General features: G+C 37.9%; 1 protein-coding gene across 1 annotated transcript in view; it reads right to left on the bottom strand.

The window, feature by feature from the left end:
- The window catches only part of MALRD1 (MAM and LDL receptor class A domain containing 1), an 800,662-nt gene that overhangs the window by 28,102 nt on the left and 749,789 nt on the right, over positions 1 to 22,771 (bottom strand). Inside the window, 2 exon segments of the mRNA XM_039216734.1 lie at positions 4,863 to 4,959; positions 5,049 to 5,125. Of these exon segments, the coding sequence (XP_039072665.1) occupies positions 4,863 to 4,959; positions 5,049 to 5,125 (174 nt within the window).

Genomic DNA, 22,771 nt, shown 5'->3' with positions numbered 1-22,771 from the left:
ATATATTAATGTTTGTATTTTGTCATATATGTTAATATATTAAGATATTTAAATATTTAAATATGTGTGTACATAAACACAAACAGAAAAAGTACAATATTTATCTAATTATTTCTGTTTTGTGGAGAACCCTAACATGTGCATTCCAGAACAAAATCAGTATTTCATTTAACAGCTTTGTGTATATCTTTCTCACTAGATTACAAATTCCTTTAAGTCCAGACTGTTTCTCATTTATGTTTGCATCCACTTTGGTATATTTTAAGCACATAAGAAATTAAAGAATTAATAGATGAGTAAGATCTTCTTGATAGTAATAGATTGAAAATGTCAGATCTCTTTTTTCTGATGAACACCATAATTCTGTAATAAATGCCTTAATTGATGATGTCAAGATTGGTGCCTACTAATTATCATGATTGCAGGCTGGAGATCTGAGAAGAATTCATCAGGTAGGAGAGATAGAAGTTGGCACCAAGGAAAATGGAGTTATTGAGTATTCTGTGACACATCAGTGTTGCTGCAAATCTAATTTCTTAAAATTTCATTAAATCTTATTCTGAGCCCTCATCTTGCTCAGTTCAGTCATTTTCTTTATCAGGGTAACTTGTATCCCATCTAGAAGAATAGGAAGATGGGTATTGGGTAAAAATTCCCAGGGTCCTCAGTGGCACTGTAGATTGTAAGCTCTTCTTGGTTTTTTGTTTTGTTTTGTTTTTTATTTTGAATTGGAATATGCAGAACATACAGCTTTATATTAAGTTTCAGATATACATTATAATGATTCAAGAAGTTCTACATTTAAGCACATTTCTCAGTGCTTATTAGGATAAGTGTACTCTTAGTCCATTGTATCCATTTTACCCATTGCCCACCCACCTCCCTGCGACAACCACCAGTTTTCTGTATGAGACTGATTTTTTTGTCTTTTTTCTTTGTTTCATTTATAAAATTCCACACAAGTGAAATCATATGGTATTTGTCTTTATCTGACAGTCTTATATAACTTAGAATTATACCCTATAGATCCATCTGTGTTGTTGCAAATAGGAAGATTTACTTCTTCCTTATAGCTGAGAAATATGCCATTGTTTGGACAGATTACTGTCCATCTATGATGGACACTTAGGTTGCTTTCATAATTTGGTTATTGTAAATAATGCTGCAGTAAACATAAAGAAGCTTATACCTTTACTGGGTAAATAACTCAGCAGTGGAATTACTGGATCAAATGGTAATGCTATTTTCAATTTTTTTGAGGAACCTCCATATGATAGAGTGGCTGCACCAATATGCATTACTACCTACGTTTATGAGGGTTCCTCATTCTCCTTATCCTTGCCAACACTTGTTATTTTTTTGTCTTTTCTTATTTTAGCCATTCTGACAGCTGTAAGGTGATATCTCATTGTGGTTTCAATCTGCATTTCTCTTATGAATAGTGATGTTGAACATCTTTTCCTGTGACTCTTGGCCATCTGTGTTTCTCCTTTGGTAAAATGTCATGACCTGACACTGAGGACCAGAATGGTCAAATCCTCTGCCCATTATTAAGCAGATTGTTTTTTTGGGTGTTGATTTATATAAGTTATTTATGTATTTTGGATATTAACCCTTCTTCAGATATATCATTTGCAAATATCTTCTGTTAAGTAAGTTGCCTTATTGTCTTGTCAGCTGTTTCCTTTGCAGTGCAGAAGCCTTTTTTACGGTATAGGTGTAATAGTTTAATTTTACTTTTGTTTCCCTTGCCTGAGGAAACCTGTCTAGAAAAAATGTTTCAATGGTTGCCTTTAAAAGTCACTGCCTATGTTTTCTTGTATGAATTTGATGGTTTCATGTCTCACTTTTAGATTTTCAATTCATTTTGAGGTTGTTTTTTCTTTCTGTTTTTTGTTATTTTGGTATCATCCATTTCTTTCTTTTACATAGAACTGTCCACTTTTCCCAGCACCATTTACTGAAGGGATGTTCTTTTTCCCATTGTATATCCTTGTCTCCTTTGTTGAAGATTAATTGAACTATAAAAATGGGTTTACTTTGGAGCTCTCTATTCTGTTCTGTTGATTTATGTGTCTGTTTTTGTGCCAGTAGCATACTGTTTTGATTACTATATCTTTGTAGTTCATCTTGATATCTGGGATTGTGATACCTACAGTTTTCTTCGTTTTTCAAGATGGCTTTGGCTATTTGGGGTCTTTGGTAGTACCTGATAAATTTTAGGATTATTTATTCTAATTTGATAGTGATTGCTTTAAAACTATTGCTTTAACACTATCACTACATGTGATCTGTTCTGGAGAATATCCTATGTGCCCATGAAAACAATATGTATATGTAAATGTTTATTCTTTTGTTTTGAATATATCTGTTATTTAGTTCTTCATTTCTGATTGTTTTTTTTTTTTTTTAATGTTTTCTGGCTCTTTGTTGAAGGTCTCACTGAGATCCTCCACTCTTTTCTCTCGTCCAGTATCTTTATGACCATCACTTTGAGTTCTCTGTCAGGTATATTGCTTATCTCCATTTCTTTTAGCTCTTCTATTGTCATTTTGTCCATTTGTCTCATTTGTGATATATTCCTCAGTCTCCTCATTTTGCCCAAGTCTTTGTGATTGGTACTTTGTAGTAAGAAAGTCAGCTATATTCCGATTTGAAACTGGGGCTACAAAGAAGACGTCCTATGGCACTTTGCAGAGCACTGTCTCCTGTTCACCAGAACCAGTGACTGCAGAAGTGACATATATATTGAATATGCCCCACAGCTGTGGCTGAGCTTCATTTGCCTTCTGCCCAGTCTTCTGCAATGGCCCCCTTTCTCTGTTCTGGGTAGGGTTTGGTCCTTGGGCTAATCTGAGGTTGCCCTGCCTAACTTGGATTAGACCAAATGCCTGCCATCAGCCCATTTGCTGGGGCTGTGGAAGCATGAAACTGCAGGACACTCTCCCTACACTGTCTCCTAAGAGGGTTTCATTGGTGAGTGGGGTCTTCAGTGAGACAAAATCTCTGTCCCCAGTCTGTTGGGGTTGCAGTTACTCTTGAACTACAGGGCTTTTTCCTTGTGATGTCCCCTATGAGGGTTTTGTTGGTGGGTGGTGTTGGCAGTCTGATTAGATAGCTGCCCCTAGGCCCCTGCTGGAGCTGCAGTAGAATTGATGTGTGTGGTTATTTTCTCTTCTCCCCAGGGCAGGAGTCACTTTGGAGTGGTGCTGTTCACTGTTATGTTGCTTACAGGATGATATTCATCAGAAGCTATTGTAGGGCACCTGGGTGGCTCAGTTGGTTAAGTGTCCGACTTAGGCTCAGGTCATGATCTCACGGTTCGTGGGTTTGAGCCCTGCATCAGGCTTTGTGCTGACAGCCAGCTCAGAGCCTGGAGCCTGTCTTCAGATTCTGTGTCTCCATCTCTCTCTGACCCTCCCCTCTCATGCTGTCTTTATCTCTTTCTCAAAAATAAATAAAACATTAAAATAAAGAAGCAGCAGCTATGGAGAGATTCCTCCCCAGTGGAGCAGATTGAATGCAGTGAGTCTGCAGTATAACATAGGGCGTGCAGTGTCTGCAAGGTAGGCGGAGAGATGTAGAGAGTTACCGGTTCCGAGCAGGGCTACTTGTAGAATGAGACTTGACAGTCACTGCTTTGGAGTGACTCCTGCCCATTTGGGCAGGTATGATGAGGCAGATCCATAGGAGGACACTGCGGCAAGGTATGTAGTGTTGCAAAGCGAGGTAAAGAGTATTCATACTCATTCTTGAAGGTGTCTGAGCTGTCAGGGAGAAAGGTCACCTGCTAGCTTTTATACTATTGGATAATTCTCCTAAAGATCCCCTAAAAATCTCCTTGCAACATCCATTCCAAGATTAGTAAAGAAATCTAGTTTGTGCATACCCCAGGTAGTTTTTAAACTGCTGCTTCTACGCTGTATATTTTGGAGGGTTGTTTGTTACACTCTGTCTTTAAGGGTAGGGACTCAGTTTCATATTGGCCTCCAGCTCTTCCTGAGTAGAGCCTCCTAATTTTTAAAGTACCCAGTTTTAAGCTCTGCTGGCTATTAAAACTCTAGTTAAGCCCCACTGTTTTTCAAAGCTAAATATTATGGGGACTTGTCTTTCCAGTGCAGGGCCACCTACTGTGTGGTCTGTTCATCTCCCTGCTTTGTGATTGTGGTATCCTTCCTGTTTGTGGTTAATCTTGCTGGAGTTTGGTTCCTGACTGTTTCTCTGTCCTTCCTGCCATTTTTAATGGTGACCTCTGCTCTAGACTTCACTGCATGGAGCCACTTCTGCCATTATTTGGTTCATTTTCTGAGTTGTACCGATGTGGCTGTTATGTAAATATATCCATGGGAAAAGGTGAACTTAGGATCCTCCTCCTCTGCTATCTTCCCAGGCTCTCCCTCCAGTAATCGGGGTCTTCTTAGTTTTGCATTAGTTCCTTTAGGTGTGGCAGCTCTTGGTCTCTGTTCTGTAAATTACCTAGAACATGGGAGTCTTTGCCTGAAATACTGATGTTACAAGTTGACTGGGAGAGCCAAGAAAATATCTGTTGCACAGTTCCCCAGGCACCACCAGAAAGTGGGACACTCATGTCTTTTAATCTGTGGAGGATGCCATGCTCCCTTTCTTGTTGTCATCAAAACTGCTTTTAACATAATGTGAAAAGTAAACTTAAGGCTTTTTACTGAAAAATGAAGAATGATTTATTGTTAAGGAGCTCCTAACATCCTGATCACAAAGAAAGAAATCCATAAAATATAGAAACACAAAGTTACCTGCATGTAAAATGGAGTGAAAGAAAAATGGAGCAAATGTGTCAAAATTGTTCTACCACAGTACATTTTATTCAGTAATCAAAGGCTTACCTGACTGGTCCTTTTCTGTTTGCAAGAAAACACAAGACTGAAAGTGTAATATGAATCATCAGGAAAGCTAATCCAATCCCCAGGAGAGTCCACATATCTGGAATTTCAAACCAATTAAAAAGATATTCATGGTAAACTGTTACAAATTCCAAATTCAAGCAATTATTTAGTCACAATGTCACCTACTGTTCTGAGTGTACATGAAATCTGCAGAAGGGTTAACCTTAATGTGGCACCGATTTCCTTTCCATCCTTGTCCACATCTGAAAATAAGATAAAAACTTAAGTTTAACAAAAAAAGTGGAAACATATTTTAACAGTACTGTCATGGAACAAAATGATGAATATCAAAAAATAATGGTACAAGAGAATATGGGTAACTTTGAGAAGAAACCAAAAATATTTAACCAAAGCAAAAGCAAAATTTTACTGTTTTCATAATTGTGTCAGATGACTTTTAAAAAACTGTTACCACCTTCTCAGGGCATCTGGGTGGCTCAGTCAATTAAACGTCTGGCTCTTGATCTCACCTCAGGTCATGATTTCGTGGTTTATGAGATAGAACCCCACATCAGACTCTGTACTGACAGTGTGGAGCCTTCCTGAACCTTTCTCTCTCTCAAAATAAATAAATAAACTTAAAAAATATATGTATATATATATTTATCACCTTCTCGATTTTATTTATAAGATGGGAACTCAGCTTTCCCATTCCCCTTCCTCATTTTCAAAAGTGACTTGATTTTTGTAATCCCTATCAAAATAACACCAGCATTCTTCACAGAGCGGGAACAAACACTCCTAAAATTTGTATGGAACCAGAAAAGACCCCAAATAGCCAAAGCAATCCTGAAAAAGAAAACCAAAGCTGGTGGCATCACAATCCCAAATTCAAGATGTGCTACAATGCTGTAATCATCAAGACAGTATGGTACTGCCACAAAAACAGACACTCAGATCAGTGAACAGAATAGAGAAACCAGAAATGGACCCACAAAGATGGCCAAGTAATCTTTGACAAAGCAGGAAAAATTTTTCCTATGGAATAAAGACAATTTCTTCAGCAAATGGTGCTGGGAAACCTGGACAGTGTCATGCAGGGAAATGAACCTGGACCACTTTCTTACACCATACACAAAAATAAACTCAAAATGGATAAAAGACCTAAATGTAAGACAGGAAGCCATCAAAATTCTAGAGGATAAAGCAGGAAAAAAAATCTTTGACCTCGGCCATAGCAACTTCTTACTCAACACATCTGCAGAGTCCAGGGAAACAAAAGCAGAAACGAACTATTGGGACCTCATGAAAACAAAAAGCTTCTGCACAGCAAAGGAAAGAATCAGCAAAAGTAAAAGGCAACCAACGGAATGGGAAAAGATATTTGCAAATGACATTCAGACAAAAGGTTAGTATCCAAAATCTATAAAGGACTTATCAAACTCAACACCCAAAACACAAATAATCCATTGAATAAATGAGCAAAAGATATGAATAGACACTTTTCCGAAGAAGACATCCAAATGGAAAATAGACACATGAAAAACTGCTCAACATCACTCATCATCACTCAACCACAATGAGATACCACCTCACTCCAATAAGAATGGCTAAAATTAACAATTCAGGCAATGACAAATGTTGACGAGGTTGTGGAGAAAGAGAATCTCTTTGGCACTGCTGGTGGGAATGCAAACTGGTGCAGCCACTCTGGAAAACAGTATGGAGGTCCTCAAAAAATTAAAAATAGAACTACCCTATGATCCAGCAAATGCACTACTGTGTATTTATTTAAGGGATACAGGGGCACATGCACCCCAACGTTTGTTTATAGCAGCGCTATCGACAATGGCCAGAGTATGGAAAGAGCCCAAGTGTCCATTGATGGCTGAATGAATAAAGACAATGTGATATATATACAGTAGAGTATTACTCGGCCGTCAGAAAGAAAGAATGAAATCTTTCCATTTGCAACTACATGGGTAGAACTAGAGGGTATTATGCTAAGCAAAATTAGAGAAAGACAAATATCCTATGACTTCGCTCATGTGAGGAATTTAAGATACAAAACAGATTAACATAAGGGAAAGGAAGCAAAAATAATATAAAAACAGGGAGAGGGACAAAGCATAAGAGACTTTTAAATATAGAGAACAAACTGAGGGTTGCTGGAGGGTTTGTGGGAGGGGGGATGAGCTAAATGGGTAAGGCACATTAAGGAATCTATTCCTGAAATCACTGTTGCACTATTTGCTCACTTGTATGTAAATTTTTAAAAAAGTGACAATTTTTACCCGTGTCTAATCCAGTATTACTGTATTGATCATTTGTCTCAAACCTAAAAAGCAGTTTTTTCAGTAGTGAATAGATTTCTGGTTTTTCAGTACTGATGGAAATATTGAAATTGAAGATTTTTTATCCCTACATCAGCATGATCCTCCAAGTACATAGATTTGAAAGCAGGTAAATAATCTTATTAGATATACTTGTAATACTACTAGGATTTAATTAGCTTTGCTTTATTTAGTGATATCATAATGAATACTCCTAGAACACTGGGAGTACTTCTTTAATGGGTAGCTTTCAGAATGTTCAGAAATGGGATTAGCTTATGCCTCAAAGGAAAATAAGGTTGATTCTTAAATAGTAAATATGTCAGTTTTTTTTTTCTCCTGGTATAAGATGTGTTTGCATATATATATATATGAAAGCTTATATACTGATTTTCCCCAGAAATATCAGAATAGAAATTATTTGTATTTATTTTTTGTTGAATTTTCTGCCAAGTTCATGATACATGCTACAAAATAAGATTAAGAACTAGCTTTTGAATGTGTGTGCTTTGGAGCTGTGTGTTACAAGCAATGCTTCTTCAGTACACAGTTACTGTATTTTCCCTGAATCTTTTTGAATTTGAGAATATTTTTCCTTTTTATTTAATATTTGTTTATTTTGAGAGTGAGTGAGTGAGCAGGGGAGGGTCAAAGAGAGAGAGATACAGAGGATCTGAAGCAGGCTCCTCACTGTCAGCACAGAGCCAGATGTGGTGCTCAGACTCACAAACCATGAGATCATGAGCTGAGCCGATACCAATAGTTGGACACTTAACCAGTTGAGCCACCCAGGTGCCTCTAAAACTTGAAAGCCTAATGGGAATTCTTCACAAAAGCAGTAGTTTCTTTAAATATAGAGAGCTTACTGATTCAAGAAGGTCCATAAGAATGCCTTCTTTCCTTCACAGAACTAGAACAAATAATACTAAAATTTATATGAAACCACAAGAGACCTTGAATGGCCAAAGCAATCTTAAAAAAGAACAATGCTGAAGGTAGCACAATCCCAGATTTCCAAATGTACTACAAAGAAGTAGTAATAAAAACAGTATGGTATTGGGAGAAAAAACAACAACAACAAAAACTTAAATCAATGGAACAGAGAGCCCAGAAATAAATCCATGCTTATATGGTCAATAAATCTTTGAAAAAGGAGGCAAGAATATACGTGGGGAAAAGCCAGTGTTTTCAATAAATGGTATTGGGAAGACTGGACACTTACAAGAGGAAACTGGAACACTTTCTTACACCATACACAAAAATAAACTCAAAATGGATTAAAGACCTAGATGTGAGACCTGAAACCATAAAACTCCTTCAGGAAAACATAAACAGTAATTTCTTTGCGTTGGTCTTAGCAACATTCTTCTGGATAAATTTCCTCAAGCAAGGGAAACAGAAGCAAAATTAAGCTATTAGGACTCTACTAAAGTTAAAAAGCTTTTGCTCAGCAAAAGAAACCATCAACAGAAAGGCGACTTATACTGAGTGGGAGAAGGTATTTGCAAATGATACATCTGGCAAGGGGTTATATCCAAAATATATAAAGAACTTATATAACTCAAAACCCAAGAAAAACAATCTGGTTAAGAATGGGCAGAGGACAAGAGCATTTAAGTCTTCAGTGTCAGGTCATGACATTTTTCCAAAGGAGACATAAAGATGGTCAACAAACACATAAAAAGATGCTCAGCATCACTAATCAGGGAAATGCAGACCTAAACCACAATAAGATGTCACTTTACACCTGTCAGAATGGCTAGAATCAAAAAGGAAAGAAAGAACAAATGTTGGCCAGGATATGGAGAAAAAGGAGCACTCGTGTGCCATTAGTGAGAATGCAAATTGGTACAGATACTGTGGAAAACTATTGAGTGTCCTCAAAAATGTAAAAATAGAAATACCTTATAATTCAATAATTCCACTAATGGAAATTGAGCCAAGTACAAAAACACTTTTTTGAAAGATAAATGCACTCTTAAGTTTGTTGCAGCATCATTTGCAATAGCCAAGATATGGAAGCAACCTAAGTGTCCACAATAGATGAATAATGTATCTATATAAAATGGAATATTGCTAAGCCATAAAAAATAAGAGTTACCATTTACAACAATATGGATATACATAGAGGGTATAATTGCTAAGTGAGATTAGTAGACTGGGGAAGCAAATACCAAATGATTTTACATTCATGTGGAGTATTTAAAAAATGAGTTCTCAAATATAAGAATCAGAACTATAAATAGACCAATAATTTCTATATGTGTTGGGAGGAGAAAATAGGCAAAAGGGGTTAAGGAGAGGCAGATACTGGGGGGGGAAAGCTTTTTTCTTACTAAATATTTTTTTAAGGAGAAACGGTCGATTTGGTTTGATGTCTGTGAAATACAATTTTTTGGAAATTAGAGTGTTTGTTTTCTTTATTCTCACCACCCATAAGATGTTTTCTTTGTCATTCCTCGATCAACATTCATCTACATGCCAGTCCTTCATATGTGCACACACTGGTGTTGCCTAGAGATAGGGGGCACTTCCTACCTAGATTATTTTGGTTCCTTTAGATTCTGAAGTTCCATTTCACTGGCATCAGATCAGGACTACAGCAGTTTTTAGGCAAATTGAAATTTTAGGGAAATTATAGGTGCTTAAATGTGCCTATTAACATAAATTCCAGTGGGAAGTACCTTGGAACACCAGTTAAAAAAATAACAGGAGGCAGGGCGCCTGGGTGCCTCAGTTAAGTGTCCGACTTCAGCTTAGGTCATGATCTCATGGTTCCTGAGTTCTATCCCCATATCGGGCTCTGTGCTAACTGCACAGAGCCTGGAGCTTGCTTCGGATTCTATGTCTCTCTTTCTCTCTCTGCCCCTCCCCCGTTCATGCTCTGTCTCTCTCAAAAATAAACATTAAAAAAGTAATAATGGGAGAGACTGCCATGTATGATGGTAGAGTAGAAAGATCCTAAGCTCATTTCATCCCACAGATATGTGTAGATAATCCCATATCAATATAAATAACCTAGAGAATGACCCAAAGACTGGCAGAACAGACTCTCCACAGCTAAATGTAGAGAAAAGATCATTTAGAATGAGGAAGGGCAGAGATCAGACTGAAAGCCAAACTGACCCATGAATGTGTGTGGGAGGGGCCGATACAGGTGTGGAGAGGGAGAGGAACACCTTGGACACCCCATACAGAGGGACCTTCACTGGGAAGAGGAATCCACTTAAAATTTGGCTTTGAAAACTAGAAGGGCTTAACTTCATGAGTTTTTTTACAATCATTGGCACTCAACATCTGAAACTTTAAAAATCAGTGGGTTTTGCGGCACGTGGATGGTTCATTTGGTTAAGGGTCTCTCGGTTTTTGTTCAGGCTATGATCTTACAGTGTTTGAAATCAAGGTCCACATCAGGCTCTGTGTGACAGTGTAGAGCCAGCTTGGGATCCTCTCTCTCTCTGTCTCTGCCACTCCCCACTCAATACTTTCTCTCAAAAGTAAATAAATTTAAAATAAATAAATTAGTGGGTTTGGCTTTGGAAGAGCCAGAGGGCTATAGGAAACTGAGTCCCTGCCCTTTAAAGAGATGGCATAACAACCCCCTTGAGATACAACATAGAAGCAGCAGTTTGAAAAATGCTGGGGTATATGGGAAGGAGATTTATTTACTAATCTCGGAACATGTGCTGGAGGGACAGGGATCTGGGAGACTACTACAAAAACAGAACTGGTGTCACCATTTCCTTGCACCATCCCCAGCCTAGGTAAGGTGATACCTGTAGGAACAGCACCATTTGAACACTCTCCACCTGGTTGGTGGTCCTACCCCCACCCATGCAGCAGGAGTCTTTAAAGGCAGCCACAGGTCCCCTCCCACAGCTGACCAGTGCTAACTTTGATAATACCATTCACCCTGTCCCTAAATTTTTCTGTGGATCCACCTCCCTCCAGCCTGATGCTGGCAGGAATTTCCAAAGCAGCTTCAGCTCCCCTCCTACAACTGACTTGTGCAAACCTTGCTAATAACACTAATACCCCCCTCTCCCCCACTGTGTTCTCCTGTGGATCTCTCCTATTCAACATGCACTAGGATGGAGTCCATCCAAAACTGTACCAAATTGTGGCACTGTGCGGGCAGCATGGACACAGCACCAAATCAAACTCAGTCCTGCACTGTGAGGAGGGAAAAAACAAACAAAACATACCAGTTATGTGCTCCAGCAGTAGGCTGGAGGCAGACATCTGCTGTAGATTCAGGCTTCGCCCACTAATGAAAACTGCTCTGGGGTCAGCATTGGGGTGATACCAGGGCTCTGGCAAACGCCTGGTCTGACCTAAATGAAGCCCAAGGTGACCCTAGACTGGCCTTTAAAAAGAAGGATCAACTCCTGTCCATAACAAGAAAAGAGAGCCATTGCAGGCAGTTGGCTCAGACACAGTAGTAGGGGGCACATAACACACATTGGATATAGTTCTGAAGCATCAGGTTCTCGTGAATGGGGAACATTGTACTGTGAAGCTCTATAGGAGCTCTTTTTCATAAAGCCAGTACTTCAAGAGAAGGAGATGTAGCTGAATTTTCTAACACACAGAAACAGACTCAGAGTGAGTTAGACAAAATGAGACAGAGAAATATGTCCCAAATGAACAAACTGAACAAAATGTCAGCAGGAAAGCTAAATGAAATGGAGATAATATGCTTCATAAGGAATTCAAAATAATGGTCACAAAGATACCAGATTGAGGAAAGAGTGAAGGATCTCCGTGACACCTTCAGCAAAGAGATGGAAAACATAAAATAACCGATAAGATTTTAACCAATACGTGAAATTAAAAATACACCCCAGAGAATGAATATTAGACTAGTGGAAGCAAAATAATGGATCAGTGACCTGGAAGACAGTCATAGAAAGCCTTGAAGCTGAAAAAAGAAAAAAAAAATAGATTAAGGGAATTCAGCAATACCATCACATGTAATAACCTTCACATTATAGAGATCCTAGAAGAAAAAGGAAAAAGGGACCAGAAAATTTATGTAAGTAAGTAACAGCTGCAAACTTCCCTAGTCTGGGGAAGGAAACAGAGAAACAGATCCAGGAGGCACAGATACTCACAACAAAATCAGCCCAAGGAGCTTCACATCATACATAGATACATAAACTAGCAAAAAATAGTGATAAAGAAAAACATTTAAAGCAGGAAGAGAAAGAAAATAGGTACCTACAAGGGAAATCCCATCAGCTGAGTTTTTAGTATAGATTTTGCCAGCCAGAAGGGACATGGCATATTCAAAGTACTGAAAGGGAACAGAAAAAGAAAAAAACCCTAAAACCAAGAATACTTTATCCATCAGGGCTATCACTCAGAAGGGAAGAGAGGAAGTTTTCCAGGCAAACAAATGTTAAAGGAATTAAGGAATTCATCAACATTAAAGCAGTTTTACATGATGTATTAAAATCGGACTCTTTGAGTTGAAAAGAAAAACCATAAGCAACAGAAAAGTAGAAAGCACAAAAGTAATAAAATTAAGTATATTAGTGAAAGAATATATAGTGTGACACCATCCACATAAAATGTGGGGAGGGGATGAGTTAAACGTTAGTGCTTTACAATGAGTTCAAACTTAAAGTGACGAACAACTTAATACAGCCTGCTATATGCAGTGTTAAATATAAACCTATTGGTTACCACAAATCAGAAACTGGTTAAAGATACAGGAGTAAAGATAAAGGGATCAAAGTATAGAACTCAAGAAAGCCAGCAAAGCATGAGAGAAGATAGTAAGAGAAGAAAAGAACAAAGAACTGCAAAACAACCTTAAAACAAGTAATAGAATGGCATTAGTACTTATCAATATTTAGTTTGAATATAAATGGACTAAATGCTCCAATCAAAACACACAAGGTTAACAGAATGGATAAAGCAAGACCCATCTATATGCAGCCTAAAAAGACTCAGTTCAGACCTAAAGACACATGCACATTCAAAGTGAGGGGATGGGAAAGCATTTGTTACAGAATGGGAGTGAAAATAAAGCTTGGACAGCAATACTTAGAGAAAATAGACTGTAAAATTGGGGTGCCTGAGTGGCTCAGTCAGTTAAGCGTCTGACTTCGGCTCAGGTCATGATCTCACAGTTCATGGGTTTCGAGCCTGTGTTGGGCTCTGTGCTGACAGCTAGCTCAGAGCCTGGAGCCTGCCTTCAGATTCTGTATCTCCTCCTCTCTTTGACCCTCCCCTGCTTGCTCTCTCTCTCACGCGCTCTCTCTCTCCCTCTCAAAAATTAAAAAAGAAAAAAAAAGGCTGTAAAATAAAGACTGCAACAAAACACAAAGATAGTAGGTAAAGGGAAGAATCAAACAAGAAGATAAAATGATTGTAAATATTTATGCACCCAACATGAAACACCCATATACTTAAGGCAGCTATTAACAAACACAAAGGAAGTAACAGTACAATAATAATAAGGCACTTTAACACCCCACTTAAATCAAGGGACAGATCATCCAGACAGAAAATCAACAAGGAAATGGCTGCTTTTAATGACACATTGGACTAGATGGATCTAACAGATAGTACTCAGAACATCCCATCTTAAAACAGAAGAAAACATTCTTTCAAGGGTACATGGAACATTCTCCAGAATAGATCACATGTTAAGCCACAAAACAAGTCTCAACAAATTGAAGAAATTGAAGTCACACCGTAAGAATTTTGAACAATTTTAAAGTAGAAATGAACACCAAGAAAAAAATCTATAAAGAAGACAAATACTTGGGGTTAAAAAACATACTATGAAATAATTAGTGGGCCAACCAAAAAAAACAATGAGGAAATAAAAAAATGCATGGAGACAAATGAAAATGAAACGCAATGGCCCACAATCTTTGGGGTATAGCAAAAGTTGTTTTCAGAGACAGGCCTACCTCAAGAAGCAACAAGAATCTCAAATAAATAACCTAACCTTATATCTAATGGATCTAGAAAAACAAACAAAACCTACAACTAGTAGAAGTAAGGAAATAATAAATATTAGAACAGAATTTTTTAAAAATAGAAACTAAAAAAAATAAAACAGGTCAATGAAATAAGCAGGCGATTTGTCAAAAAGATCAATAAAATTGATAAACCATTAGCCAATCTAATCAAAAAAGAGAGAGGGAGAGCTCAAAATCAGAAGTGAAAAAGGAAAATTAACAACCAACCCAACAGAAGCACTAAAGATTATAAGAATATTTACTATAAAAAATTATTTGCCAACAAATTGGTCAACCTAGAAGGAATGGATCAAGTCCTAGAAACAAATAACCTTCCCAAAGTGAATCAGGATAGTCCATGACCAGATAGCTTCAAAGGTGAATTCTGTCAAACATTTAAAGTAGTGTTTAGGCACCTGGGTAGCTCAGTCAGTTAAGCATCCAACTTTAGCTCAGGTCATGATCTCACAGTTTGTGGGTTCAAGCCCCACATTGGGCTCTGTGCTGACATCTCACAGCCTGGAGCCTGCTTCAAATTCTGTGTCTCCCTCTCTCTCTGCCCCTCCCCTGCTCTTGCCCTGTCTCTCTCTCTTAAAAATAAACATGAAAAAATTAAAAAAAAAAACTAGCATTAATAACTATTCTTCACAAACTATTCTAAAAATAGAAGAGGAAGGAAACCTTCCATATTAATTCTATATGGCCAGTATTACCCTGATACCAGAAAAAAGATACTACAAAGTTAAAGAACTACAGGCCCATATTTCTGATAAACAAAGATGTAAAAATCCTCAACAAAATATTTTCAAAGTGAATACAACAATACATTTTTAAGCAAATCATATACCACAATAAAGTGGGATTTATTTTGGGGATGCAAGGATGATTCAGTATTCACCAATTAGTTTGGTACATCACATCAGTAAAAGTTAAAAACCATATGAACATCTGAACAGAGGCAGAAAAATCATTTGACCAAGTACAACATTCATTCATGATAAAAGCACTCAACAGTGTACATTTAGAGAGAACATACCTCAACATAACATAGTAAGGATCATATGCAAAAATACCCACAGCTAACATGGGTATTTTCAACGGTGAAAAACAGAGCTTTTCTCCCAGCATCAGGAACAAAGGACTCTCATCAGTTTTATTCTACATGGAGGTGGAATTCCTAGCCCAGCAATCAGATAAGAAAAAGAAAGAAAAGGCATTGAGATTGGCAAGGACGAATTAAAACCTTCACCATTTGCAGATGATATAATATTATCTATAGAAAATTCTAAAGATTCCACCAAATACAAAGCAAAACTCCTAGAACTGATAATTGAATTTTATAAGGTCATCGAATACAAAATCAATAAACAGTAATCTGTTGCATTTCTACACTCTAATAATGAAGTAGCAAAAGAGAAATTAAGAATACAATACTGTTTACAGTTGTACCAAAAATAATAAATTATGTAAGAAGAAACTTAACCAAGGAGGTGAAAGATTAGTACTTTGTTGTTGTTGTTTGTTTATAAGTAATCTCTACACCAAACATGGGGCTTGAACTTAACAACCTTGAGACCAAGTGTCACATACTCTATTCTGAGCCAGCCAGATGCCACATGAAATTTGCAAACTATAAACCTTTGATGAAAGAAACTGAAGATCACACAAATGAAATGCTATTCCATGATCATGGATTGGGAGAACAAATGTTCAAGTGTCCATTCTGCCTAAGGCAATCTACAGATTTAATGCAATCCCTGTGAAAATACCAACAGCATTTTTCACACAACTAGAACAAAGAATCCTAAAATTGGTAAGGAACCACAAAAGACCCTAAATAGAGTGATCTTCAAAAAGAAAAAAACAAAACCAAAAGCTGGAGATACCACAATTACAAATTTCAAGTTATACTACAAAGGAGTAGTAATCCAAACAGTATGTTACTGCCATAAAAATAGATACATAGATCAGAGTAACAGAATAGTGGCCCCAGGAATAAACCCACAGTTATATGGTGAACTAATCTATAACAAAGGAGGCAATAATACACAATGGGAAAAAGAAGTCTTTCAACAAATGATGCTGGGAAAACTGGACAGGTAGATGAAAAAGAATGAAACTGGACCACTTTCTTGCAGGATACACAAAAATAAGGTCAAAATAGATTAGGGACCTAAATGTTAGACTTGAAACCATAAGATTCATAAAGAAAACAAGGACAATAATTTCTTTGACACTGGTCATTGAATCTTTTCTAGATAAATCACAGGCAAGGGAAACAAACCAAAAGTAAACTATTGGGATTACATTAAAATAAAAAGCTTCTAAAAAGTAGAGGAAACCCAACAAAACAAAAAGGCAACCTACTGAATAGAAGAGGAAATTTTCACACGATCTGTCTGATACAAGGTTAGTATCCAAAATACATAAATAACTTCTACAACTCAACATGATAAACACAAATGATCCAGTTTAAAAATGGGGAGAAGACATTAACAGACATTCCTTCAAAAACAAAACAAAACAGAGAGTCCAGGAACATATGAAAAGATACTCAATATCACTAATCATCAGGGAAGTGCAAATGAAAACCATAATAAGGTATCCCTCCCCACCTGTTAGAATGGCTAAAATATGAAATACAAGAGATATGTTGGCAAGGATGTGGAGAAAAAGGAACCCTTGTGCACTGTTGGTGGGAATGCAGATTGGTTCAACCACTATGAAAAACAGTATGAAGTTTCTTCAAAAAATTAAAAACATAACTACCAGATGATCCAATAATCTTACTACTGATTATTTTTATCCAAAGAATATTAAAACACTAATTTGAGAAGATACCAGCACCCCTACTTTTATTGCAGCACTGTTTATAATAGCAAAATAATGGAAACAACCCAGTTGTCCATCCATAGATGAATAAACACAATACATACACACACACAGGAACATTACTTAGCCTTAAGAAAGAATGAAATCTTGCCATTTGCAACATGTATGTACTTACCTTAAGAGCGTAATGCTAAGTGAAATAAGACAGAGAAAGACAAATATCATTGCATTCATGTGGAATTTAAGAAACAAAACAAAGGAATGAAGGAAAAAAAGAGACAAATCATAAACAGACTCTTAACTAGAGAAGCAACTGATGGTTTTTTACTTGAGGGGAAGTGTTTGGGAAGGATACAAAAATAGGTGAAGGGCATTATGAGTGCACTTATGATAGGCATTGAATACTGTATAGAATTATTAAATCATTGTATTGTACACCTGAACTAATATAACACTGTATATTCATTTTACTGGGAATAACAAAATAATGGGAGAAAACACAAACCATATGGGAAACTAGTATGTATCTTCCCTGTCTACCTGCCTGTCATTCTGTATCTCTTTTTTATTTAGCTATGCATATGTGTATACATATATACATACATAACACCTTATGGTGAACAAATGGGAATATTGCATGGCCTTTTCTTTGATGTTTCTTTGAGGAGTTTATACAGAAAAAATTTTGATGTCATTTTTTTCAGAAATAGGTGCAGATAACTATGGATAAAAGGAAAAATAAAGGCAGATTTAGGTGATGAAGATTTATCTATGAAAATAACGGGAAATAATCTTCCTTTCAATAGGTATATAAATATATCGCTGAATTCTTGTTTATTTGCTTATTTATTACTAAAGATCAATTTTGTTAAAGTATAGGTCAAAGTCATGTAATCATTTCAGCTAATATGAGAAAAGTAATGGGAGGGAATGTACATTAAGTGTCGAAATTACTTTCAAAATATGCTGAATTTTGCCACCTTGGCCAAAGGAATTTTGAATTTAAAAAGTATGAATGAAATTTTGATTAAGGCACTTAAACTACAAAATCCTTCAAAGACGATGATTATATTACATGAGATTGAGTACACTACTACAGAAAAGTCCCACCTACGTATATTTATCAGTCTACCATCCTGAAAATAAAATCTTCTATGGATGTTTTCAGAAGGGTTTATCTTCTGTAAATATTAATATATTTCTATTAGTTTTGAAATAGTAAAAATTACTGCAAGTTAAAAATTATATCATTAGGGACGCCTGGGTGGCTCAGTCGATTAAGCGTCCGACTTTGGCTCAGGTCATGATCTCACGGTTCATGGGTTTGAGCCCTGCCTGCATCGGGCTCTGTGGTGACAGCTAGCTCAGAGCCTGGAGCCTGTTTCGGATTCTGTGTCTCCTTCGGTCTCTGACCCTACGCTGCTCATGCTTTCTCTCCTCCTTCTCAGAAATAAATAAAATGTTAAAAAATAAAAAAAAAATAAAAAAATAATAAAAAGTTTATCATTAAATCTGATCCAAAAAATTCTAATCAATAAATGTGAATGTAAATGAAGTGAAAATTGTAATCTCTGCTCCCAAGTGATTCTCAAATGGTTACTTTTTTCTCAGTCATTTGATGTTTCTCATTTTCAAAATAATACATGATCAGGTCATAAATGAAATTATGCACAAATATTTTAAAAGATTACTCATCATCCCCTTATGCAGTTTCATCCTCCTGATGCAATATAAACAGCCAGATATGCTTCCTTCCATTTCTTTCATTTTGTCATAGAACACGCACACCCATTGTATATATATGGGTGTGTGTGTGTGTGTGTGCCTGTTGTAAGAGAAACATCTGCATCTCTATTATTATTTTTAAGGTTTTATTTACTTATTTTAAAGAGAGAGAGCACCTGAAAGAGAGCAGGGAGGAGCTGAGAGAAAGACAGTGAGAGAATCCTAAACAGCCTCCTCACTTTCAAAAGCACAGGGCCCGATGCAGGGCTCTAACTCTCAAACTGTGAGTGCATGACCTGAGCTGAAACTAAAAGCCGGACATTTAACCAACTGAGCTGCCCAGGTACTCTCTTTACATTTCTAAATGGCGTTTACTTTGAATAATTCTTGGTGGACTATTTTGAGGTCAGATATCTATATAAACAACACATACAGACATGTAACTTTCAGAAATATGCATATCATATATACATTTTTAGTTCCATCTTTCTGTTATTCTTCTCCTTCCCTCTTTACCCCAATATATTGGATGAATGAAAAGGAGGAAAAAATAGAAACATAATTGTTGGATTGCAGAAAGTAGCAGGTAAGAATAATTAACATTTTCAATTATTTTTGTCCTAATCCTCTTCTACAGGTAATTCAGTGTTCAAAGGAATTATAGCTGTCCAAACCCTAGACTCTTTAAATCATCCTTGAAAGGGATAGGTCTTCAATCCTTGCAGTGAATCGGTGAGGCCAGCAGTGATGGGATACAAGAATAGCACACCGAAGGGGCGCCTGGGTGGCTTAGTCGGTTAAGCGTCCGACTTTCACTTAGGTCATGATCTCGCGGTTCGTGGGTTCGAGCCCTGCATCAGGCTCTGTGCTGACTGCCAGCTCAGAGCCTGGAGTCTGTTTCAGTCTGTGACTCCCTCTCTCTCTGACCCTCCCCTGCTCACACTGTCTCTCTCTCTCTCCTAGAAATAAATTAACAAATATATTAAAAAAAAAAAAAAAAAAGAATAGCACACTGAAGTTCCATCTATCCTTTGAGCAACAACAATGAAACTAGTATACACCCTCCATTTCACCTCTTAGGACTATGAGCTGGAAGGGAAAATAGAAAATTTCTATCTGCTCTAACTACAATTTGATGGATTAATTTCCTCCAAAGTCTAAATGTCTAAATTTCTAAATGTCTGTTAGAAATCATTAAGGTGTTTTCACGGGAAAAGAGTAGTCCTTTTCTCTATTATTTTTCATACGCAGTCTTGGTGGGGAAAGTCAGATATCTCACTAAACTCTTCATTTTTGATTGGCAAATGAGCAGTATGCAAATAAATGAAAATTAAGAGAATCTGTGATCCTGAAGAAATAATGCAAAAATAGCTCCCTTTAGTACTAGCATATTGAGTGTTTTTAGACTTGTTGAGGGTGAAGGTTCTTGTGAGGAGACATAGGGTAGGGGGAGTACATGAGGTATTGAACAGAACTTGGTGGGCTGTGGCTTTGTTAATGCCAACCAGAGACTGTGAGTTGGGTGGGGCATTCTAGAGACTTGTATAGGGAGCTGGGTGGCCATTAGTGTGGGATAAATGTGGAGAGTGCTGCAAATTGTCGAATGCCACCAGTGAGGTACCTAAAAGAATGGGTAATGAGATTCACCTTACTGCTTGACAAGGACAAGAATTACCTTTTCTAAGTAATATCCTGGCTCTTTAGGACTAAACAAGGATGAATGAAGTTGTGATTTTTACCTCTTATTTAGTCTAAATGGATCCATAAAGACCATGAACATTATATAATACTTGTGCTAAGACGGAAATGCATCAATCTGAAATAGAATGCTTTTTTGTTTAAATGTCAAGAAGAATGAAAATAAATGCTGGACGTGATATAATTATTTTAGAGGGCTGTTATTTTCATTTTGAGTCATTAGAGCCAATTTAATCAATAAAAATAACTGTTAAGTTTGAGAAAAGGGAAGAAAATCACTTGTTAATTCATTCATAAAGCACCTGTAAGGAAAAAGTATATGAGGAAAGTGATTTACTATAATAGGGCTGTGAATTTTGTTACTTATTTCACATACCTGATGAGTATAAACCGACATTAGCGTATTTCACTTTCATTTTTACAACTATGGAATTTGACAGTACTGCCAAATTATAGTGCATGTTGTGGCCTCCTTTCTCAAATTCATTTCACCACCCATGCTCTTTCCTTTCCTTCCACCAAATCATAAGCATTTCTATGGTTTGGTTGGGATTGAACCCTGACCTGACCTCTAGGATGATCTCATTCCCATGGTGTAATGTTTTGATTTAGGACCCTGTGCATCACCACATGATATTTCTAGTCAACATGGATTGATTCACTAATATGGCAAGATAGAAAGACCCTGAATTCACCTCCTCTATAGAACATAGCAAATTACAAAAAAAAAAAAAAAAAAAAGAAAAGCCCATAGCTAATTCCATTTTCTTATAAAAGAATTCCTGAAGAAGAATGGAGGGCCAACTAAACATCTTCTGCACAACGAAAGAATGGTGAAAGAGAGAAGAGCAAAAGAGATGAAGACAAGCTAACAAAGGGAACCCCCACCCTAACACTGCAAACTGCAGCGGGGAGGGATAGTACCGAGGAGCATAGAGCAGATTCCTCTGTCCTTAGGCACAGGAAAAAAAAAAAAAAAAAGGCTGCAGTTTAAAAGAGCAACTGGTTTGTAAAAGCCAACCATGGAACTCTATGTAATGGAGAAGCTGCTAGAACTCTCTGGGTCAAAGGGACTGGAAAGTGACATAATTTATGCTCCACTCACCCCATGTTGGAAATGCATACTGGAGCAGGGTCAGTATACCCTAACCAGATTGCAGCTCTGGTTGTGTTGAGGCATAGGAAAAAAAAAAAAAAAAAGAAAAGCCAGGGTTAAAAGAATAATTAGCATATAAAAGAGGCAGTCCTAGAACTCAGGTGGAGGAAGCTGCTGAAATTCTCTCCAGGTAGGAGGGGCTGATGGACACAGTACCCCTGTACCTTGAAAGCATGGACCACTGGATAGTTCAGGTATCCTAACTGGCCTGGCACCTCAGTGACCCCTAGATCCCTGGCTCACGCCAGTCCCAGCTGTCCCACAAGAAGGCCACAGGGCAGCACACAGCGGGATACCCCTGGTTAGTGCTCACTACCAATCCAGCCTTTATGAAAATGTGGCACAGGCACAAAGCACCATGGAACACTCCAGACCCACACCACTTCACTTCAGACAGCTTGCTAGGACACCCCTGGTTCAAAGTGCTTCACAGCTTCCTGGCTTACATCTCCTTTGGAACCAGCTGCCCTGTCAGGGTGCCCCTGTATAAAGCACCCAAGAACCCCTGGCCCTTGCTTGCCTACATAGTTTCCCTTCACCTGGCCGGGGAGGTACTTCCTGTGTGGAGCACACTGGAACACTCCCACCCGCACACTTGGCCTCAGCTCCAATCATATGGCTAGGGTACCACCTGTGCTGAGCATTCAGGGACATTCAGCTTTTACCCAGTTCAACTTAAGCTGTCCTGCTAGGGCACCCTCAGAGTAGAGAGCCTGCAGTCACTTTAGCTTCAGCTGTTCAGCCAGGGCAGACTTTGCACAGAGTTCAGAGATCACACTGCCCCATACTCACTTTAGATTTAGCTGTCCTGCCAGGGTGCCCCCCCCCCCACAGAGTGCCCCAGCACCCCATGTGTGTACCCTGCCTCAGCTCTGGCCACCTCTCTGTGTGGAGAGTCCTGGATCATGCTGTTTTACACCCACTTCAGCTTCTTATCCTGGCAAGTCTTCCTCTATATGGAGAGCCAGAGGTATCCAGCTCAAATTCAGTTTAGCTTTAGCTATACTGCCAGGGCACCTACTGCATGGAGAGCCCAGGGACTACACTGATCTATGCCCACTTAAGTTTTAGCTGCTGTACTAGGGCACTCAGTATGTGGAGAGCTCCAGGATCCCCAGCCCATGCCAGCTCCTTTCCAGCCAGCCAGGAAGTGACCAAGAACACACAGTCTACATAGTGGATGACCAT

The sequence above is a fragment of the Hyaena hyaena genome, unplaced genomic scaffold, assembly GCF_003009895.1.
Source record: "Hyaena hyaena isolate Hyena2069 unplaced genomic scaffold, ASM300989v1 scaffold_656, whole genome shotgun sequence".
Classification (NCBI taxonomy): domain Eukaryota; kingdom Metazoa; phylum Chordata; class Mammalia; order Carnivora; family Hyaenidae; genus Hyaena; species Hyaena hyaena.
This window is presented reverse-complemented; position numbering and strand designations above follow the sequence as displayed.